At 47.9% G+C, this 17,039-nt stretch overlaps 1 protein-coding gene across 9 annotated transcripts; it reads left to right on the forward strand.

Annotated features, from left to right (window-relative positions):
• Nucleotides 1-501: 501 nt before the first annotated feature.
• On the forward strand, nt 502-15,566 carry LOC118999117 (histone-lysine N-methyltransferase PRDM9-like). 9 transcript variants are annotated; one of them, XM_037063491.1, is made up of 9 exons: nt 502-593; nt 1,535-1,645; nt 3,383-3,429; nt 5,470-5,629; nt 6,241-6,342; nt 6,541-6,812; nt 7,223-7,290; nt 8,386-8,579; nt 10,950-13,927. In XM_037063491.1, exons 4-9 carry the CDS (start codon nt 5,539-5,541, stop codon nt 12,995-12,997), a joined length of 2,775 nt encoding a protein of 924 aa, XP_036919386.1. In that variant the 5' UTR covers nt 502-593; nt 1,535-1,645; nt 3,383-3,429; nt 5,470-5,538; the 3' UTR covers nt 12,998-13,927. The 9 variants fall into 9 exon arrangements, with proteins under 9 accessions (XP_036919386.1, XP_036919378.1, XP_036919420.1 ...); XM_037063483.1 differs by lacking the exon at nt 502-593 and adding an exon at nt 1,128-1,285; XM_037063525.1 differs by lacking the exons at nt 502-593; nt 3,383-3,429; nt 10,950-13,927 and adding exons at nt 13,934-14,035; nt 15,350-15,566 and having other exon boundaries at nt 1,537-1,645; nt 5,473-5,629.
• Nucleotides 15,567-17,039: the final 1,473 nt, after the last annotated feature.

The raw sequence follows: 17,039 nt of genomic DNA on the forward strand, positions 1-17,039 counted from the left end.
ATGTTTCCACGGAATGCAGTGTAGTCTTGACCACATCCTCACTGGTTATGCACTTTTGCTGAAAGTGGCTTTGATGAGGCAGGGCAAGGATGGGTCTAGAAGAAAGTTGGGGATCCCGACTACAGTCTAGTGGAACAAAGACACTTTGTCAGGCGGCAGGAGGGCCACATCCACCCTAAAAACTGGCCCGGGCTCAGAGCTCCCAGACCCTGCAGAGCTGGTTTCCTCCAGCCGCTGGAAAAATAGCCATGGAAACCTCCAAGCCTTGCTGCAGGCTGTGTGACAGGCTCTCCGGAGACTCAGAGCAGCCAATCCCCGCGGGGCGGGGCGGGTCTTCCGCTGGCCAGTCCGGAACCCAAGGGGCCCCGCCTCCTGCCCCGCCCTTCCAGCTTCTTCTGGCCGCTCATTGGTGGGCAGGACTGGGGTCGCAGCACTGATTGGACCGCATCTCCCACGTGGCTATCCAGGTATGAATCTCGCCCCCCCCACCCCTGCCAGCGCCTTCTCTCTTTCCGAGGGCGGAAAGCCCGGGAGCCCGGAGAGGACGCAGGTCCGAGGTGGGCAGCGCAGCAGGGGCCCCCGGGAACTGACCGGTAAGCGGGGAGCCTTGCCGCGTGGAACCCTTAGCCCGAGACCTTCAAAGTCCAGCCTGAGAGACCCCGATGCCCTCATCCCGAGGGGCCCCCAATCCCTTCAGCATCGAGGGGCCCACGTGCGCCAACCCGGGGGACCCCCAGTGCTTAGACCCCAAACAGCCCGAAAACCCCAGTTCCCCTGCAGCTAGCCCGGAAAGACCGAGTCTCCCCAAACTCAGAGACGCTAAATGCCGTCGTCCTGGAAACGAACTCCGTGCGGGGACCCGGAAGCCCCTCGACGAGAGGCCCCGAGTCTCCTCCGCCGCGGGGGTCTGACCCTCCCCTCCCCCCAGGCCTCAGCGTCCTCAGCCTGGAAGCCGCGGGATCGAGTCCTCAGGGACCCCGAGCCTGTCGGCCCGAGAGACGGCGGTCGGCCGGGGACCGCGCCTGCGTCCCGTGCGGGCCTCTCCGGATCCCCGGGTGCGCCTCCGCCCCCTTCCCGGGACAAGCGTGTTTCCGGTCTCCGCCGCCTCTGGCCCGGGGCCGCGCTGAGGCGGCACCTGGAGGGAAGGGCGGGGACAAAGGCCCCGCCCCGGCGGCTCGGTCCGTCCCCATCCAGGCCCACGGCCCCCTCTCTGGGCGCCCTGCCGACGGGGAGAAAGGCCGGTACCAGAATGTGAAGGGGAACTTGCACGGGCTCGCCGGCCCAGGTAGCGAGTGCACAGGGGCCTGGGGAACCCGCCGGGCTTCGGGGCTGGCCCCGGCTCAGGCGGCTCCCTCCTGTGTGGACACCGCTGGGGAATTTGCTCCAATGTCAGAGCAGGGCTGGCGCTGATGGTGCAGCGCTCACACCTGGCTGTAGACTCTCCCATCCCGTCGGGGCCAGTCCCACAGGCTTCCTGCTGCTTTTTGCTCCTCCAAGCTGTTTGCTTTCAGACAAAGGTTTCGTCTCTTTCCAGGTCTCAGGGTCCTGCGACCAGCTTTCCTGTGTCACCACCGCAGGCAGGCCGCCGAGCTCCAGGAGGAGGACCCTGAGGACGCTGATGAAGAATGGGCTCCAAGGCAGCGAGGTGAGGGGCAGGAGGAGGCAGAGCTGCCCTCCCGACACGGACCTGGTGTAGGTCAGGCTGCATCTCGGGACATAACCAGGGGACAGGGCTTGCTTGTCCAGCAAACACACAGGATGCAGAACAGTGTATCGTACAGTGAGGGGCTATTCCTGTAAACTTTCATGTGTGCAAAATCACCTTATATATTTATAGACACATTAAGAACCAGTAAATGTACAAGAATATACAAGTGAATAAGAAATTCAGAAGAGTTGTCATTGCAAGAGAGAGAGGCAGGTTGGACAGTGAGGAGTGTCCCCATAACTGGCTGCCACATGGCCTGCATGGAGACAGATGGGAACAGTATTAACATGGTGATGATGGAGCTGCAGAGAGGGCCAGGGTCAGAAGTGGGTGATCACTGTATCATTTCCTGATATCCGCTATGGTGCCGTTCTGACCTATATCATGAGTGTTTGATTGGTGGGGTCAGTCCACTTTCATGGGACTTGGGTCGAAACACAGCTGAAGTCAAGATGTGATCTTTAACTTGAGTGGAATTCTGTTCCTGTGATCAGCAGACTGTGGATGCCAACCAGAGTCTAATGATAAGGAAGGGTGTGGGTGGCCAGTATGTGCACAGGGGGGGAGGATACCAGAGAAAGGAGACGAGGGATTCGTAGTGCCCTTGTTGCATTCCAAACCGCGAGAACAAATGTCGGAGACTTTCAGGGTTTCAAAGGTGTTACTTTATTGGCCAAGTTTAAGCTGCGCAGGGGCGAACTCTCAAAGTGTCCAAGGACACAGTGCCCACGAGGGCTGCAAACAGGTGTCGCGCCAAACGCTTACAGGCTTAGGGTTTTATGGAGGCCCAAGCAAGCTGGATACAGAAGCAGAGGTGGCGGTTAGAGGTTGGCTCAGGGGCACAATAGTGTTACTGATTATTGGTGAGTTAACTCCTGCACTGGCTCGTGCTCCTTTACTTGATTGGTCAGTTGAGCTTGTGCACAGGGGTAAAATTTTTCCCCCTAGTAACTGTCCAGATGGCTATCTGCCTGACTGACCCTTGCTCTGGCACACCCTGTTCTTCGGGTGTGTCCGGGAGCCTCTTTGCATTAGTTAGGAAAACAACTTATACTTCCTTATAGCTACGCTCTGGCTAGTTCCCCCTTGCCCTCAACACCCTTAGCCTGGACAAGGCCAGTTTGAACGAATACAACAGAGCAGAGAAAGGGTTATGTTGAAGACATGGAGTCTCTGTGCAGTTACTTTTATTACATTTTTTTCAGGAGAGGCCTATTTATTTATTTATTTATTTATTTATCTTTAGTGGGGAAGGGAAGGAGAGAAGGACGGGAATATCAGTGTATGGTTGCCTCTTGTGAGTGCCCTGCTGGGAACTGGCCTGCAACCCAGGCATGTGCCCTGACTGGGAATCGAACCGCGATCGTGTGGTTTACAGGCCCGCGCTCAATCCACTCAGCTACACCAGCCAGGGCTCAATTTATTTTTTTAATAAATGTAATAGATGTTCTATGAACATAGGAGGAGGTGTAGAAGAAACTTTGTCTATTTTTTATCATTCTAATGAAATTAGTGGATGGCCCCAGTTAGAAGCATAGGCCTTAAAGATACCTTGGAAAACATTTTCCAACCATCCATGGATTGTTCTTGCACTACTCTCTGTGTCCCTAAAAAGAATCTCCAGATTTTAGGAACAGTTACCAACCAAAACACTGATTTCTCATCATCTTTCAGTGAAGCATCCTTGGGTGCCCTTCAGAAGGGAACAGAGTAAACACCAGGTCAGTATTTCCCAAATCCTGTTGACAAGAAAATTTTCCTCCTGGATAGAAATGCAGGTAACAATGGGAAAATGCAGAAAGTATCCTAGGAACTGCTGCATTCCTTTCCTCGTCTCTTCAACACATTGTCCGATATTACCATCTTTTTTTAAAGATTGTATTTATTGATTTTTTTGGAGAGAGGGGAGAGGGAGAAAGTAAGGGAGAGAAGCATGTGTGAGACACACCTGTATACGTTGCCTCTCCCACTCCCCCAAGTGGGAGACCTGGTCCCCAACCCTGGCATGTGCCCTGACCGAGAATAGAACTGCTGACCTTTCACTCTGCAGGCCAGCACTCAATCCACTGAGTCACACCAGCCAGGGCTCATCATCCTCTTAATAGTTAACAACTACAGCAACAATAGTAACTACCATTTGCTTCATTCTCACAATGTTTCAGACTTTAAGAATTCTATGTGAATAAACTCACTCAAACATTGCAACAACCCGATGAGGTATGTACTATATAACTCCATTTACAATGAGGAAAGTGACCTGTCAGAGATATAGAAATGTTTGACTCTTTCAGAGATATAGAAATGTCTAAGATCACAGAATCAGTGGTAGTGCAATGTAACCCATATTTCCTTCTCTAAAACACTTACAAACTCATTAAAACTTTCAGAGTTTTGCCCTCACCACCATGACCAGTAGGTTGTCATGCTGCAAAGTGAAAGATCCCCGGTTTGGCTCCTGGTCAGGGCGCGTGCCTGGGTTGTGGGCCAGTTTCCAGGTTGGGGTGTGTATGAAAGGGGAGTGGTCACTGTTTCTCTCTCTCTGTCTTTTTCCCTCCCTTCCACTCTCTCAAGAAAATGAACAAAATCTTTTTTAAAAATTAGAAAAATAAACTTTCACAGCTTCTAAATTTTACATTGTCTTATCCATATGTCATTCCATGAATCATCTGACTGACTGTTTCAACCAAAGTTCTTCTCTGCTATGCTGAAGTGAGAACTGCATTAAGACCCTCTGAATGAGGAAAGTGTACGATGTGTAGGCAGTTGGTACAGTGGATGGTCCCAGATGAAGAAGAATGTAAAATGTCCAGGATCACAGCCTCCCACTCTAATCAAAAAAAGCATCTCCCTCTCCTGAGGAGCTTCAGGTTCGATGATTGAGAAACAACAAATAATAAAATGACTTAAGGACGTCATATAGGTTACACACTCTTCTATAGAAACTCATCCATCTGGAACTGATTTCAAATGCCCTTTCTTATAGGGTGAAGGAACAGCTTCTTTCTCTGAGTTCCAATTAGGCCACTCTCATCCTATTTAGAGTCGTTTGTTCAACCCGCCCCCCTTCGCGTTGTGAGCTCTTTGAGAGGCTGGTCCATGCCTGAGACTTCTCAGAGGTTACAGGCCCAGGTCAGGGCCCCCAAGGGCCCCCAGATGTTTGCTGAGTGATTTCACAATTACAGATTAAACTAGAAGATGATCAATGAACACTGAAGGCAATTTCTGTGAGATGTGAAATATGGAGAGAGCTGAGGAGTAAATTGATAGCAGGACTGTAATCTCACATTCATACTGTATTATATAACTCACAGAACACTGGTGAGCATTATTTAATTGCACTTTCACTGTAACATTGAAAATTAGCATGTTAGAGGTCATGAAACTGAAGACAACTAGCTACTGATTCAGCCTTATTCAAACAAAATTGGTGGGAACCAGCTGATCTAAGTACAAATATCCTTTCTAAGGTATTCCAAATTTGATCATCGTTTTATTTATTGTCTACATATGTTTCTGCCAACTCTTTCTTTATTCTTTTCCCAATATCCTTCACTCAATGTTATAGAGACAGTTGAAAGAAGAGAGCCGTAAGACACGGGTTCTAATCTTGGGTTCATTATCCACATCGGCTCTATCCCCTCTAGTATTCATACTCCCTATGTGTTTCCAAGGGTTGAAGTATCAAAGACATGCATGTAAAATGTATCATAAGTCTCAAAAATTAAATACATGTTATCTCTTAATATGTGACTCTTATATTGAAGGCAACATCCACGGTGCCATTAAGCAATGAAGACAGTTTGAAGGAATTACCAGGAATAGCAAATTTGATGACTGCAAGTGACTCAGAGCATGGCCAGAAACCAGTGTCCCCTCCTGGAGAAGCATGTTCCTTTGGAAAGCACACTAGACAAAAATCAGGTAAGAAAAAATAATTTGGAAACTTTAGTTCTAAGTCATATACAAGGGCTGATAAATATGACCTAGGTATTCGAGGTGGACTATGGATGGGCCTGGATTTAGGCTGGGCTAAGCTGAGTGTAAAGTTACCACTGGTCCTTTGGGCAAATCCTATAAATTCTCGAGCTCCCAAATGCTAATGTGTAAAGTGAAGTAAGGATATTTCGCTCATATGTTGTTTGAAAACATGAAATTGAATTTAAAATAGGTGACACATGCAACTTGTCCAATACATCCATCAGTGATAATAGCAACCACACTTTACTGGTGTTGTGTGCCTAGGCCTTTACTCAATGCCTAACACATAATGGGCACTCCATAAATATTTTATGAATGATTACAGGTTGGCAAATTAAACCTGGTAATGGGAAGATCTAGAAACTAAAATTGAATCAGTCATTAGCTAGTGTGGAGTCTTCATCTTCTGAACCAATAGTTAACAGAGTAAAATACCAGAGTGTGCAAAAGAACAGGTGATCATTTGATGGGAGGAGATTGTGTGTTATCTGACAAAATGGGAACTAATGCTCTAGACCCCACCAACCTCGCTCACCTGCTCTTCTCCAACTCAGAACTCAGGAGAAAGGAGATGGATGTGAAGATGTACAACCTACAAGAAAGAGAGGTTTGTGGGTACCAAGAGATCAATGAGCCCCACGATGATGACTACCTTTGTAAGTGACCCACACTAAGAAATATATTATGATACAATAGTTTCATCTAGTCCTTTGGTCCCCAAATCGTTCCCTTCCTCTAGTGACCTAGAGTACAGGATTGAGTTTCAATGATGTGAGCGCCGGACTCCCTCTGAAGCTCTTTGTGTCCACGAACATGCACTATACCTTTCCTAACCCTGTTGTTCTTGCCTCCAGATTGTGAGAAGTGTCAGAACTTCTTCATCGAAAGCTGTGCTGTGCATGGGCCCCCTACTTTTGTAAAGGACAGTGCAGTAGAGAGGGGGCATCCCCACCACTCAGCCCTCACCCTGCCCCCTGGGTTGAGAATCGGGCCATCTGGCATCCCTGAGGCTGGGCTTGGAGTGTGGAATGAGGCAGCTGATTTGCCCGTGGGTCTGCACTTTGGCCCTTATGAAGGACACGTCACAGAAGATAAAGAGGCAGCCAAGAGCAGATACTCCTGGCTGGTGAGAACTATTTACCTCTTCCCCTGTCCTCTGGCTTCCCACATTCCTTCTGAAGCTTGGAGGGACCTCACCTCTTATGTGCTAGACATGGAGGGGATGATGTGGTTAGCTCTGTGTACTGACTGGACTTCACATGAACACAGAGCTCCTGTTTAAGGATCAGAAGGTAAGGGGGAGCAAAGTGGTGCAGACACAAAGGAGTGGCTTCTCCCTTGTGGGGCTCCTACTGTGATTGCACAGGTAGACTCAGATGTGTAGACGATGCGTAAAAAAATATCATGTGGTCACAGCTGGCAGTTGAATCCCCATGTAAGCTGAATGAGCTTTGATGACTGTGGAGTAAAATAATTCTGACTATTACCTTCCCACCAAAAAAATAAAAGGTCTTTAACATCTTTTCTGAAACCCAGATCGCCAAAGGGAGAAACTGCTATGAGTATGTGGATGGAAAAGACAGATCCTTGGCCAACTGGATGAGGTGAGGTCAGCAGGTCTCTGGGTGCCAGAGGGGACTCTCATCCCCCACAAGCCCATATATCTGTCCCTCTCATCAGCCTCTCTCAGTGGTCTCCCTTAATCCTTTTTTCCTTCTTTTTCTCCATACAGTGTTCTTTCATTTCAGGGGACTTTTAGGAAAAAAGTATAGCATGTATCCTCAAAATATAAAACTCTCTGCTAGACACCATCTGGGTGCTGAAAAGGACCTTGAAGAGCCTAAATTCACCAAGGACACTGGATTCCTTTAATTTATCAAATGAATATTAAGCACTTACCGTGTTCTAGTTACAGTGAAGGACTACATTACTTCAGATCACACAACCCATGTCCTTATGGAGGACCTCTCGCAGACAGACATTAAACCAACTGCTTTTAGAAACTATAATTTTCAACAGCATTGCCTAAACCTGTGAGGGTAGCAAACCATCCCAGCCTCACTTCTAACTAGAGCTGGGCTCTGAGGCCTAAAGAGGAATGGTCATGGGCCCTTTCCTGAGAGGGGCTGTCTTTTATCAGGGTTAACAGAATGTGAATCAACTACTATTGTTCTGTTTTATTCTAACAAGACAAAAAGACATTCAATTTTCTATAATAACCTTGGGCAGGCAAGTGAATGGTATCCTACATAAAGTGTAGTGGGGTTGGAGAAAGGCCTCTCAAGAGAAAACAGACGTGGGCTGAGTACTGGATAACTAGTGAGCTAATTCAGAAGCAGAGCCCTAGATCAAGCACCAGGTTCTGTGGTGTGAGACAACTTGATTTAGAGTTTGGAGAAGCCAGAGATCACTGGATATTATGGCCAGTCAGGGTGGAGGTTAAGTCTAGAACTGGGTTTGAGAAAATAGTAATAGGCAGGATGAACACTGCAAGCAGGACTTGGAGGTAGGAATTCACATGACACACTGACAGACACTCAGACACTGAACAGAAGGTTCCCCGGGAGCATTAGGGGCAGTGGGCAACACCAGAGCCTGAGGGCTTTAAGAATCAGTGAGGAAGGAGCTGGACATGTATGTAACAGGTAGTGGGAACTCATCACTGTGGTTTTCTTTCCCTTCATCTGCCTCAATCCCAGGTATGTGAACTGTGCCCGGGATGATGAAGAGCAGAACCTGGTGGCCTTTCAATACCATGGGCAGATTTTCTACCGAACCTGCCGGGTTGTCAGACCGGGCTGTGAGCTGCTGGTCTGGTACGCGGACGAGTATGGCCAGGAGCTGGGCAGCAAGTGGGGCAGCAAGTGGAAAAGACAGTTCACAGCTGGGAGAGGTGGGCACCACTGTTCTTCAAAACAGAAAGAAAGAGAATTCTCCTTAGAAATATTCATGATTCAACTCTTAACTAGAGTAAAATCCACTCTAAAGTCAGTATACTTTCAAATCACATGCTTCAGAAATTCATAATTCATTCATATGCCTTTGACTCTTAGCCAAAATTTTTATATTTTTTATTTTTAAAATATTTCATGAACAAAATACATAACCACATATTGGCCTGAAAGATTGAAAGGCAAAAAAGTTTTCAATGTACTAACCAGTCCTTTCACCAAGGCAGTTTTTCTGAAACTTTTATTGCTGTTTCTTCTTAATTTTTCTCCATACTTGTAAATAGAACATTTTTCTTTATAGGCATTCATTATTTTTTAAAGATTTTTGCCCTGGCAGGTATGGCTCAGAGACTTGAGCACTGGCCTGTGAACCAAAGGGTTTCCAGTTTGATTCCCCACTGGGGCATATGTCTGGGTTTCGGGCCAGGTCCCCATTACAGGGCATGTGAGAGGCAACCACACATTGATGTTTCTCTGCCTCTCCCTCCCTCCCTTCCCCCTTTTCTAAAAATAAATAAATACATAAGTCTTTTAAAACAAATTTTTATTTATTTTTTACAGAGAGTGGAAAGGAAGGAGAAAGAAAAATCAATGTGCAAGGGAAATATTAATCAGTTGTCTATGGCATGCCCCCAACTGGCCCACAACCCTGGCATGTGCCTGACTGGGTATTGAACTTGTAATGATAAGTTTTCAGACAACACCCAACCCACCAAGCCACACCATTCAGGCACGGTGCTGCATTCATTCATCATATCAGTGAATTATCATGTGAGGTCTTACTCTGGCGCACAGCATCCTGGGACATGGAAACACAGATAAACATGAGGATCACAATCACTGCTCTTGAGGAGCTGACTGGTGAAAGACGGAAACCCAGATACATGTGCTTGCATGTGCACAACACTACAGAGCAGTTAGTGCTTTGGGGAAACCTAATCCAGGACAAGTGCCTAAGGGATCAGTGTGAGGGAAGGTGCAGTGTGGCAGGTGGTCCGGGAACGGGTCTCTACAGATACAACATTTACAAAAATACTGCAGGCAAAGGATCCCAGGCCAAGGGAGCAGCAAGTGCAGGGAAGAAAAGAGGTGCGGCGTTGAATTGTTTGAGGGTCACGCAGATCTTGTCTCAGCATAGAGGATAAGAACGGAGTTCAGATAGATGCCTAGCAACCTGGAAATGCAGTGACGATGATCCTACTTGAGACACTGGGGACTTTCCTGAGTGCAAGTGTGTAGTTGTCAGCTGTTGAGTGGTGTGTTCTCTGTTCTGATTATACTTCGTTAATTTTTAGAAAATAAACTCCAGTGGGGCCCTGGCTGGTGTAGCTCAGTGGATTGAGCACAAGCCTGCGAACCAGAGGATCGCGGTTCGATTCCCAGTCAGGGCACATGCCTGGGTTGCAGGCCGTTCCCTGCAGGCCAGTTCCCAGCAGGGGACACTCAAAAGGTAACCATACATTGATGTTTCTTTCCCTCTCTCCTTCCCTTGTAAAGATAAGTAAATAAAATCTTTAAAAAATAAATAAATAAACTCCAGTGGGGAATCCCCTCAGAGATTACTTCATCTCCAAGTGAGAGAGCATGGTAGATTGGCCAGAGAGGAACAGGAGTCAGGCGTGTAAGACGGGTGGTTGGAGAAGTATTTTGAAACAGAGGAGTTCTCAGTGTATTTGAAATGGGCTAGCGCTGAATGAAATGAAGCATGAATATCTGGTGTGAGGCTTGAGGAAGGACTTTTAAAAGATTTTATTTATTTATTTTTAGAGGGAAACATGAATGCCTGGTTGCCTCTCACACGCCCCCTGCTGGAGACCTGCCCACAACCCAGGCATGCACCCGACTGAATACTGAACCTGCAACTCTTTACTTCACAGGCTGCCACCCAACCACTGAGCCACACCAGCAAGGGCAGGACACACATTTTATTTGACTGTTTTGGAAACCAGAGAGAAGCAATTCCTAGTTGGGGCCTGTGTTTTCCTTTTTAACATGACTTAGAAGATACTGATACATGGAAAAGGTCCCTGCAGTTCCATCCACACAGGGAGTGAAATGGCCTCTTGTGATCCTTGAAAGCCCCTAGTCTGGGCAATATTAGAAAAGACCCTTGGTGTGGGCTTTCTAGATTTCTGAAGAGGCACTGCAAAAAATAAAAAGGAAAATAAACTGCAAGTGGACACTTTGAGGGGTAAAGAGCTTGCGTTGTCACCACAGTAAGAAGGATTCATGGGGCAGGTCTTACCAGGAGACGTATCATACGGCCCAAGCGTTTTCATCAACATCTCCCTGACCAAACCTTTCTCTTTCAGGGGAACCAAAGCCAGAGGTTCACCCATGTCCCTCCTGCTCTCTGGCCTTCTCCACTCAGAAATTCCTCAGCCAACACGTGAAACTCAATCATCCCTCTCAGATTCTCCAGGGAACATCTGCAAGAAAACACCTCCAAGCAGAGGAACCCTGTCCAGAGGATCAGAATCGGCAGCACCAACATACTAATACACACAACTGGAATGATAAAATTGAGGGTCAAGAGGCTAAAGAGAGGTCCAAACCTTTGCTTAAAAGGATCAGTCAAAAGAGAATCTCAAGATCTTTCCAACCTTCCAAAGAACAAATGACGAGCTCTAATGAGCATGAGCAAATGATGGAGGAAGAGCCCCGCAGAGGCCAGAAAGAGAGTCCAGAGGGTGCAGGCAAGTTCTTTGTGAAAGTAGGAATGTCAAGAATAACAACAATCGAGCATGGAGGGTGTTCGCAAGGCTTAAATGATGGGTCACATCTCATCAGAGGCCAGAGAACACACTCTGGGGAGAAGCCCTATGTTTGCAGGGAGTGCGGGAGAGGCTTTACATGCAAGTCAGCTCTCATCACACACCACAGGACACACTCTGGGGAGAAGCCCTATGTTTGCAGGGAGTGCGGGAGAGGCTTTACATGCAAGTCAGCTCTCATCACACACCAGAGGACACACTCAGGGGAGAAGCCCTATGTTTGCAGGGAGTGCAAGAGAGGCTTTACACGGAAGTCAGGTCTCATCAGACACCAGACGACACACTCAGGGGAGAAACCCTATATTTGCAGGGAGTGCAAGAGAGGCTTTACACGGAAGTCACATCTCATCACACACCAGAGGACACATTCAGGGGAGAAACCCTACGTTTGCAGGGAATGCAAGAGAGGCTTTACATGGAAGTCAGCTCTCATTGGACACCAGAGGACACACTCTGGGGAGAAGCCCTATGTCTGCAAGGAGTGCGGGAGAGGCTTTACATGCAAGTCAGATTTCATCATACACCAGAGGACACACTCGGGGGAGAAGCCCTATGTTTGCAGGGAGTGCGGGAGAGGCTTTATAAGCAAGTCACATCTCGTCAAACACCAGAGGACACACTCGGGGGAGAAGCCCTATGTTTGCAGGGAGTGCGGGCGAGGCTTTACAAGCAAGTCACATCTCATCAGACACCACAGGACACACTCAGGGGAGAAGCCCTATGTTTGCAGGGAGTGCGAGAGAGGCTTTACATGCAAGTCAGCTCTCATCGGACACCACAGGACACACACAGGGGAGAAGCCCTATGTTTGCAGGGAGTGCGGGAAAGGTTTTAAACAGCAGTCAGCTCTCATCAGACACCAGAGGACACACTCGGGGGAGAAGCCCTATGTTTGCAGAGAGTGTGGAGGAGGCTTTACATGCAAGTCAGCTCTCATTGGACACCACAGGACACACTCGGGGGAGAAGCCCTATGTTTGCAGGGAGTGTGGGCGAGGCTTTACACAGAAGTCATATCTCATCACACACCACAGGACACACTCAGGGGAGAAGCCATATGTTTGCAGGGAGTGCGGGAGAGGCTTTACATGCAAGTCAGATCTCATCAGACACCACAGGATACACTCAGGGGAGAAGCCCTATGTTTGCAGGGAGTGCGGGAGAGGCTTTACATGGAAGTCATATCTCATCACACACCACAGGACACACTCGGGGGAGAAGCCATATGTTTGCAGGGAGTGCGGGAGAGGCTTTATATGCACGTCAGATCTCATCAAACACCAGAGGACACACTCAGGGGAGAGGCCCTATGTTTGCAATGAGTGCGGGAAAGGCTTTACATGCAAGTCAGCTCTCATCGGACACCACAGGACACACTCAGTTGAGAAGCCCTATGTTTGCACGGAGTGCGGGAAAGGTTTTACACAGCATTCAACTCTCATCAGACACCAGAGGACACACTCAGGGGAGAGGCCCTATATTTGCAGGGAGTGCAAGCAAGGCTTTACACAAAAGGTACATCTCATCAAACACCAGAGGACACACTCAGGGGAGAAGCTCTATGCAGGTGGACTGAGTGAGTCCTGAGCACTAATTTGCATATCAATAGCCATAGGAAGTCTATGGCCTCTTACTCTCCCCAAGATTGCAATTACAATACAAGTAACTGGTTAAATAAATCCTCCAGGTTTATGACAAGAGATGAGGTGGACAAACAGTTCCATGAGTGATATGGGGATGTCAGCACCAATCTACTTCATGGCTTTTTGATGTTTTCTAAAATGTTTTGTCTTCATACAAATGTGTAGCCCACGTCTCTCATTCCCCCCATCACTGAAAGCAGAGAGTTCCATAAGAGCCACAAAGAACTCACACAGCCACAGAAATTCAACTCCTGCAAACGCATAAGTCTTTAGTCAATCTGCTTTGGTTTCTGCCCCAAAAGAGGGACTTGAGACAGATGCATCAGAGAAGGGAATTCCCCGGACTCCTGGGAAGTGAGGCTTTTTCTCCTAATAGGCTTCCTACACTCCTCCCTTGGCTTCTCTTGGCTCTTCTAGTTTCCTACAAACTAGGCTCCTCTGGAGCCTCAGAGGTGAATGGCAGGGAGAAATGTATGTGAGGCGGGCTCAGTATGTACACCTCGTCTTCCTCACTGTCCTTGCTGCCCCTTCAGGGTCAGCATTTTCTGGTGAACAGCATAGAGTTTCCACATCAGTCCTTAGTGTGAGTCTCAGCTCTGTCTTCAGCTGTGTGATGTAAGGCATGATTCTCAACTTCTGTCTGCCTGCTTACTAGTCTGTACAATCGAAATGGGAACTCCAGCCTTTCAGTTTAATATTCAGACTGGAGTCAGCACAGAAAGAATCTGGCAAGAGGATCGCTGAGATCACAAGTCCTGCTGAACAGCCTTCAGTGCCCATGTCCTCTGGGTCTTTAGTGCTGGACAAAGGAAGATAAGGACAGGGTAGGAGTCGGTAGCCAAATTCAGAATTTGAGCAGACCCCACTGCTTTCACCACAGAGACTCAGATTTCCCAAGAAGGCCTGAGGTGGGAGATTCACTTCCCTCCAAGTCACCACCCTCCCACTGACCCTGTGCACCTTCAGAGCCCCTTCAACACAGGTAGGTGGTACTGAGAGTGACCTGTGAAACAAGACCCTTGGCTACCCCTTGCTGAGAACTGAGACTGGGAACAGCATGTGCCCCCACTGGTGTGTTAGGATAGATGGTGAGCCAAGGCAGGAAGAACAAGGAGGAGTTAGTACTCAGCAGACCTCAGCCTGGTCCAATTCTATTGCCATATTATCCAGCATCAGAAGAAACACCATGCTAACACATTGACATTCTAGGTATCATTCCCACTATCTGGGAAAGAAAGGATTTGAAACTTCATCCCAAGGCCTAGAAGATAGGAGAGGGTCCACAGCACTCAAGGAAAGGACCTGTAAATCAAATTTGGCTAATTGCCTCTGGTCACTATCTGATTTATGAGAGGGTCCCTAGTGCTGACAGAAAAAGCCCATAGGTAACTGGGTAATTGCCTCAACTTTAATTCTGTAATGTGTCTATATTACAAGATGACCAAAAGGGATCTGAAGCAAGATAAGGATTTAGGCTAATGACACCCACACCTACATTGGGTAGTCATGTCCCCCATGTAAGCTGGCACCACTTTTACCTGTCAATATGTAACTTCACCTCCATCCCACCAACTATATGAGTCAGGACAAAGGACCTGCTGCCCTCGCCACCCAAGCTCTCTCACTCCCACCTCAGCAAGACCTGTCCTCTCCCATGAGAACGTATCACTAATAAACCCTGCTTGTGTGCTAATACACTTGCTGATCTGCAATTTTTTACCGCATTGACAAGGAGAACCAAGTTTCTCCTGTGACAGATGCACCCAATCTGTATGTGGCATTCATGAAGCCCGCAACACAGAAACTTCTGTAATGCACTTTCCTTGTACCTGGGCTGCACAGGGCTTCATACATCACTGACACCACCTTGAAATTAGTACTTATTTGATCTTTAAACTTCTGTTTGTGAACTGAGCTCTGATGGGATAATGGACATGCACAATATTGGTAGTTCCTGGCCACCCATTCACAGATAGTGTCCACAATGGCCCAAGAGCACGAAATTCCCATGGACCCAATGGGTGGGAGTCCAGCAAGACTTGGGGTGAGAATAGGGTAAACATCTGCATCTGTATAAGCGTAAGGAAGGGTGCCAACAGCTCCCAGAGGCCACACTTTTCTTAGAACCGGAGCTGAGTTCAATACACAGAGATGTCAAACATTTATTGAGGACCCCATCATACCCTGTCCTCCATGAGGGAGACCTAAGCATGACCCACCTTGTTCCTGCTGGAGTGGATTCACCCAAGGGGGACACCCACCCCCATGACCTAAAATGACCTTTCTGTCCTTCCAGTGCCAGGCTTGTGAAGAAGAGTATCTACATAACCTACATGGATTCAATAATAAATTGACACGCGCACTGACCAGCAGTGCCCACGGAGTTATGGATGATCAAGACAAATTCACACGGACTACCGAGTCCTGTGGAGAAAAGGGGCAGGACACTCTAGGGGAGAGTGCTGCCTACCCTTTGCCTAGACAGGCTTTTATTTTATTTTATTTTTTTTACACAGGAATTCAGGTACAACTTACTAATCATGGATAGGCAGTAAACAGTAGATAGTATAAAAAGAACCATTAGGGCTTCTCCTAAATTGGGTGTATCAAGTAAAAGGCTATAAAACTGTGGGAAAATAGAAACATTTAACTAAAAGCATTCTTAGCAAAGCAGGTTTCACAGGATTGTTAAGAATTCTTTCTCTTGCCAGATTACACCGGATCCTGCGCTGGCTGGTAAAAGGTTGCACTGTCTTCCCCGTCACAGGTTTTCAGGCTTAAGTGGATTAGAGCCAGGAAGCACTATCTCCCAGAGGGCATGGGGACTGGGCTATGTCAGAATAGCTGGGGTGGGGGGCTGGGGGGGAGGGTCTATCACTGCCTCTTTGTTGCAGCTCCCCCCACCCTCCCACTGAGTCCCTCTGTGATGGCCTCCCAAGTGATTGAGTCTGGCTTAGGTTGCTCCTCACTGTGAAGAGTCTTACCCGTCATAGATCCTTGACCATGCACTGGGGACAGGGGAGATGAAGCAGGGGCAGCATCTGCTGCCAGAGACAAGCCTTGTCTCCTCAGTGGCTCGCATCCCAGAGGTCGCACACGCAGCCTTAAACGGTTACAATTCCTGAAACCAGGCAGAGCAGTTCCCAACAATAAAAATCCACTATTATTTTCTTTTATGCTTTTTTAAAGGATGGTGCACTTGGGTTTTGTTTCTTTCCCATGTTTCTCCCACCACCACCACAGCCCAGAGAGAACACTATACACTCAATATTCTGTGGCTTTCAACATGGACCATGGGAGAGGAGCAGAATCCTGGTGTAATGCTGGCATCATGACTGACACTGAAATACAGTGGGAAAGGGAACCCACAGACTGCCAGGTGATGGTCACCACCACCACCATCACCACCCCACCCGCCACCAGGACAGACCCTGGAGCTTTCCCAGAAGGCTTTGTGATTCAAGATGAGTAGACAGCCCTGGCTGGTGTAGTTCAGTGGATTGAGCATGGGCCTGTGAAGCAAAGGTTCACTAGTTCAATTCCCAGTCAGGGCACATGCCTGGGTTGCACGCTAGGTCCCCAGTAGGGGACACATGAGAGGTAATCACACATTGATGTTTCTCTCCCACTCTTTCTCCTTCCTTTCTCCCTCTCTAAAAATAAATAAATAAAATATATATTTTAAAAAGATGAGTAGATAGGTCTGTTTCCTCTCCCTCCCTTTCAGCAGCAAACCACATTCCTGATGTAGCTGCCAGGCTCCAAGCTGTCCCCCCAAATCCATATGCTATCACCCCTGACCTTGTACAGCCCCTCTTTCACACAACTGAGCTGATCTGTGTGGTGAAAATGGTGTGCAACTCTCAAAGCTAAGTCATAAACAAGCCCTTTTGTTTCAGCCTTGCTCACATAGTTCACATGGTCTCAGACCACCTTGTGCAGGGAGCTGGGTGTTTACACAGCCCTCCCTCCTACCTCCCCCTTTG

The sequence above is a fragment of the Sturnira hondurensis genome, unplaced genomic scaffold (assembly GCF_014824575.4).
Source record: "Sturnira hondurensis isolate 20B ecotype Veracruz unplaced genomic scaffold, ASM1482457v3 Scaffold0001221, whole genome shotgun sequence".
Taxonomy (NCBI): Eukaryota; Metazoa; Chordata; class Mammalia; order Chiroptera; family Phyllostomidae; genus Sturnira; species Sturnira hondurensis.

Bases quoted from the DNA above. Each gene is read 5' to 3' on its own strand.
- LOC118999117 (XM_037063471.1), top strand. From the start codon at position 1,619: ATGAAGAATGGGCTCCAAGGCAGCGAG. The intron at 6,343-6,540 runs GTAAGTGACCCA...TCTTGCCTCCAG, and splicing joins CCACGATGATGACTACCTTT to ATTGTGAGAAGTGTCAGAAC. The intron at 7,291-8,385 runs GTGAGGTCAGCA...CCTCAATCCCAG, and splicing joins TCCTTGGCCAACTGGATGAG to GTATGTGAACTGTGCCCGGG.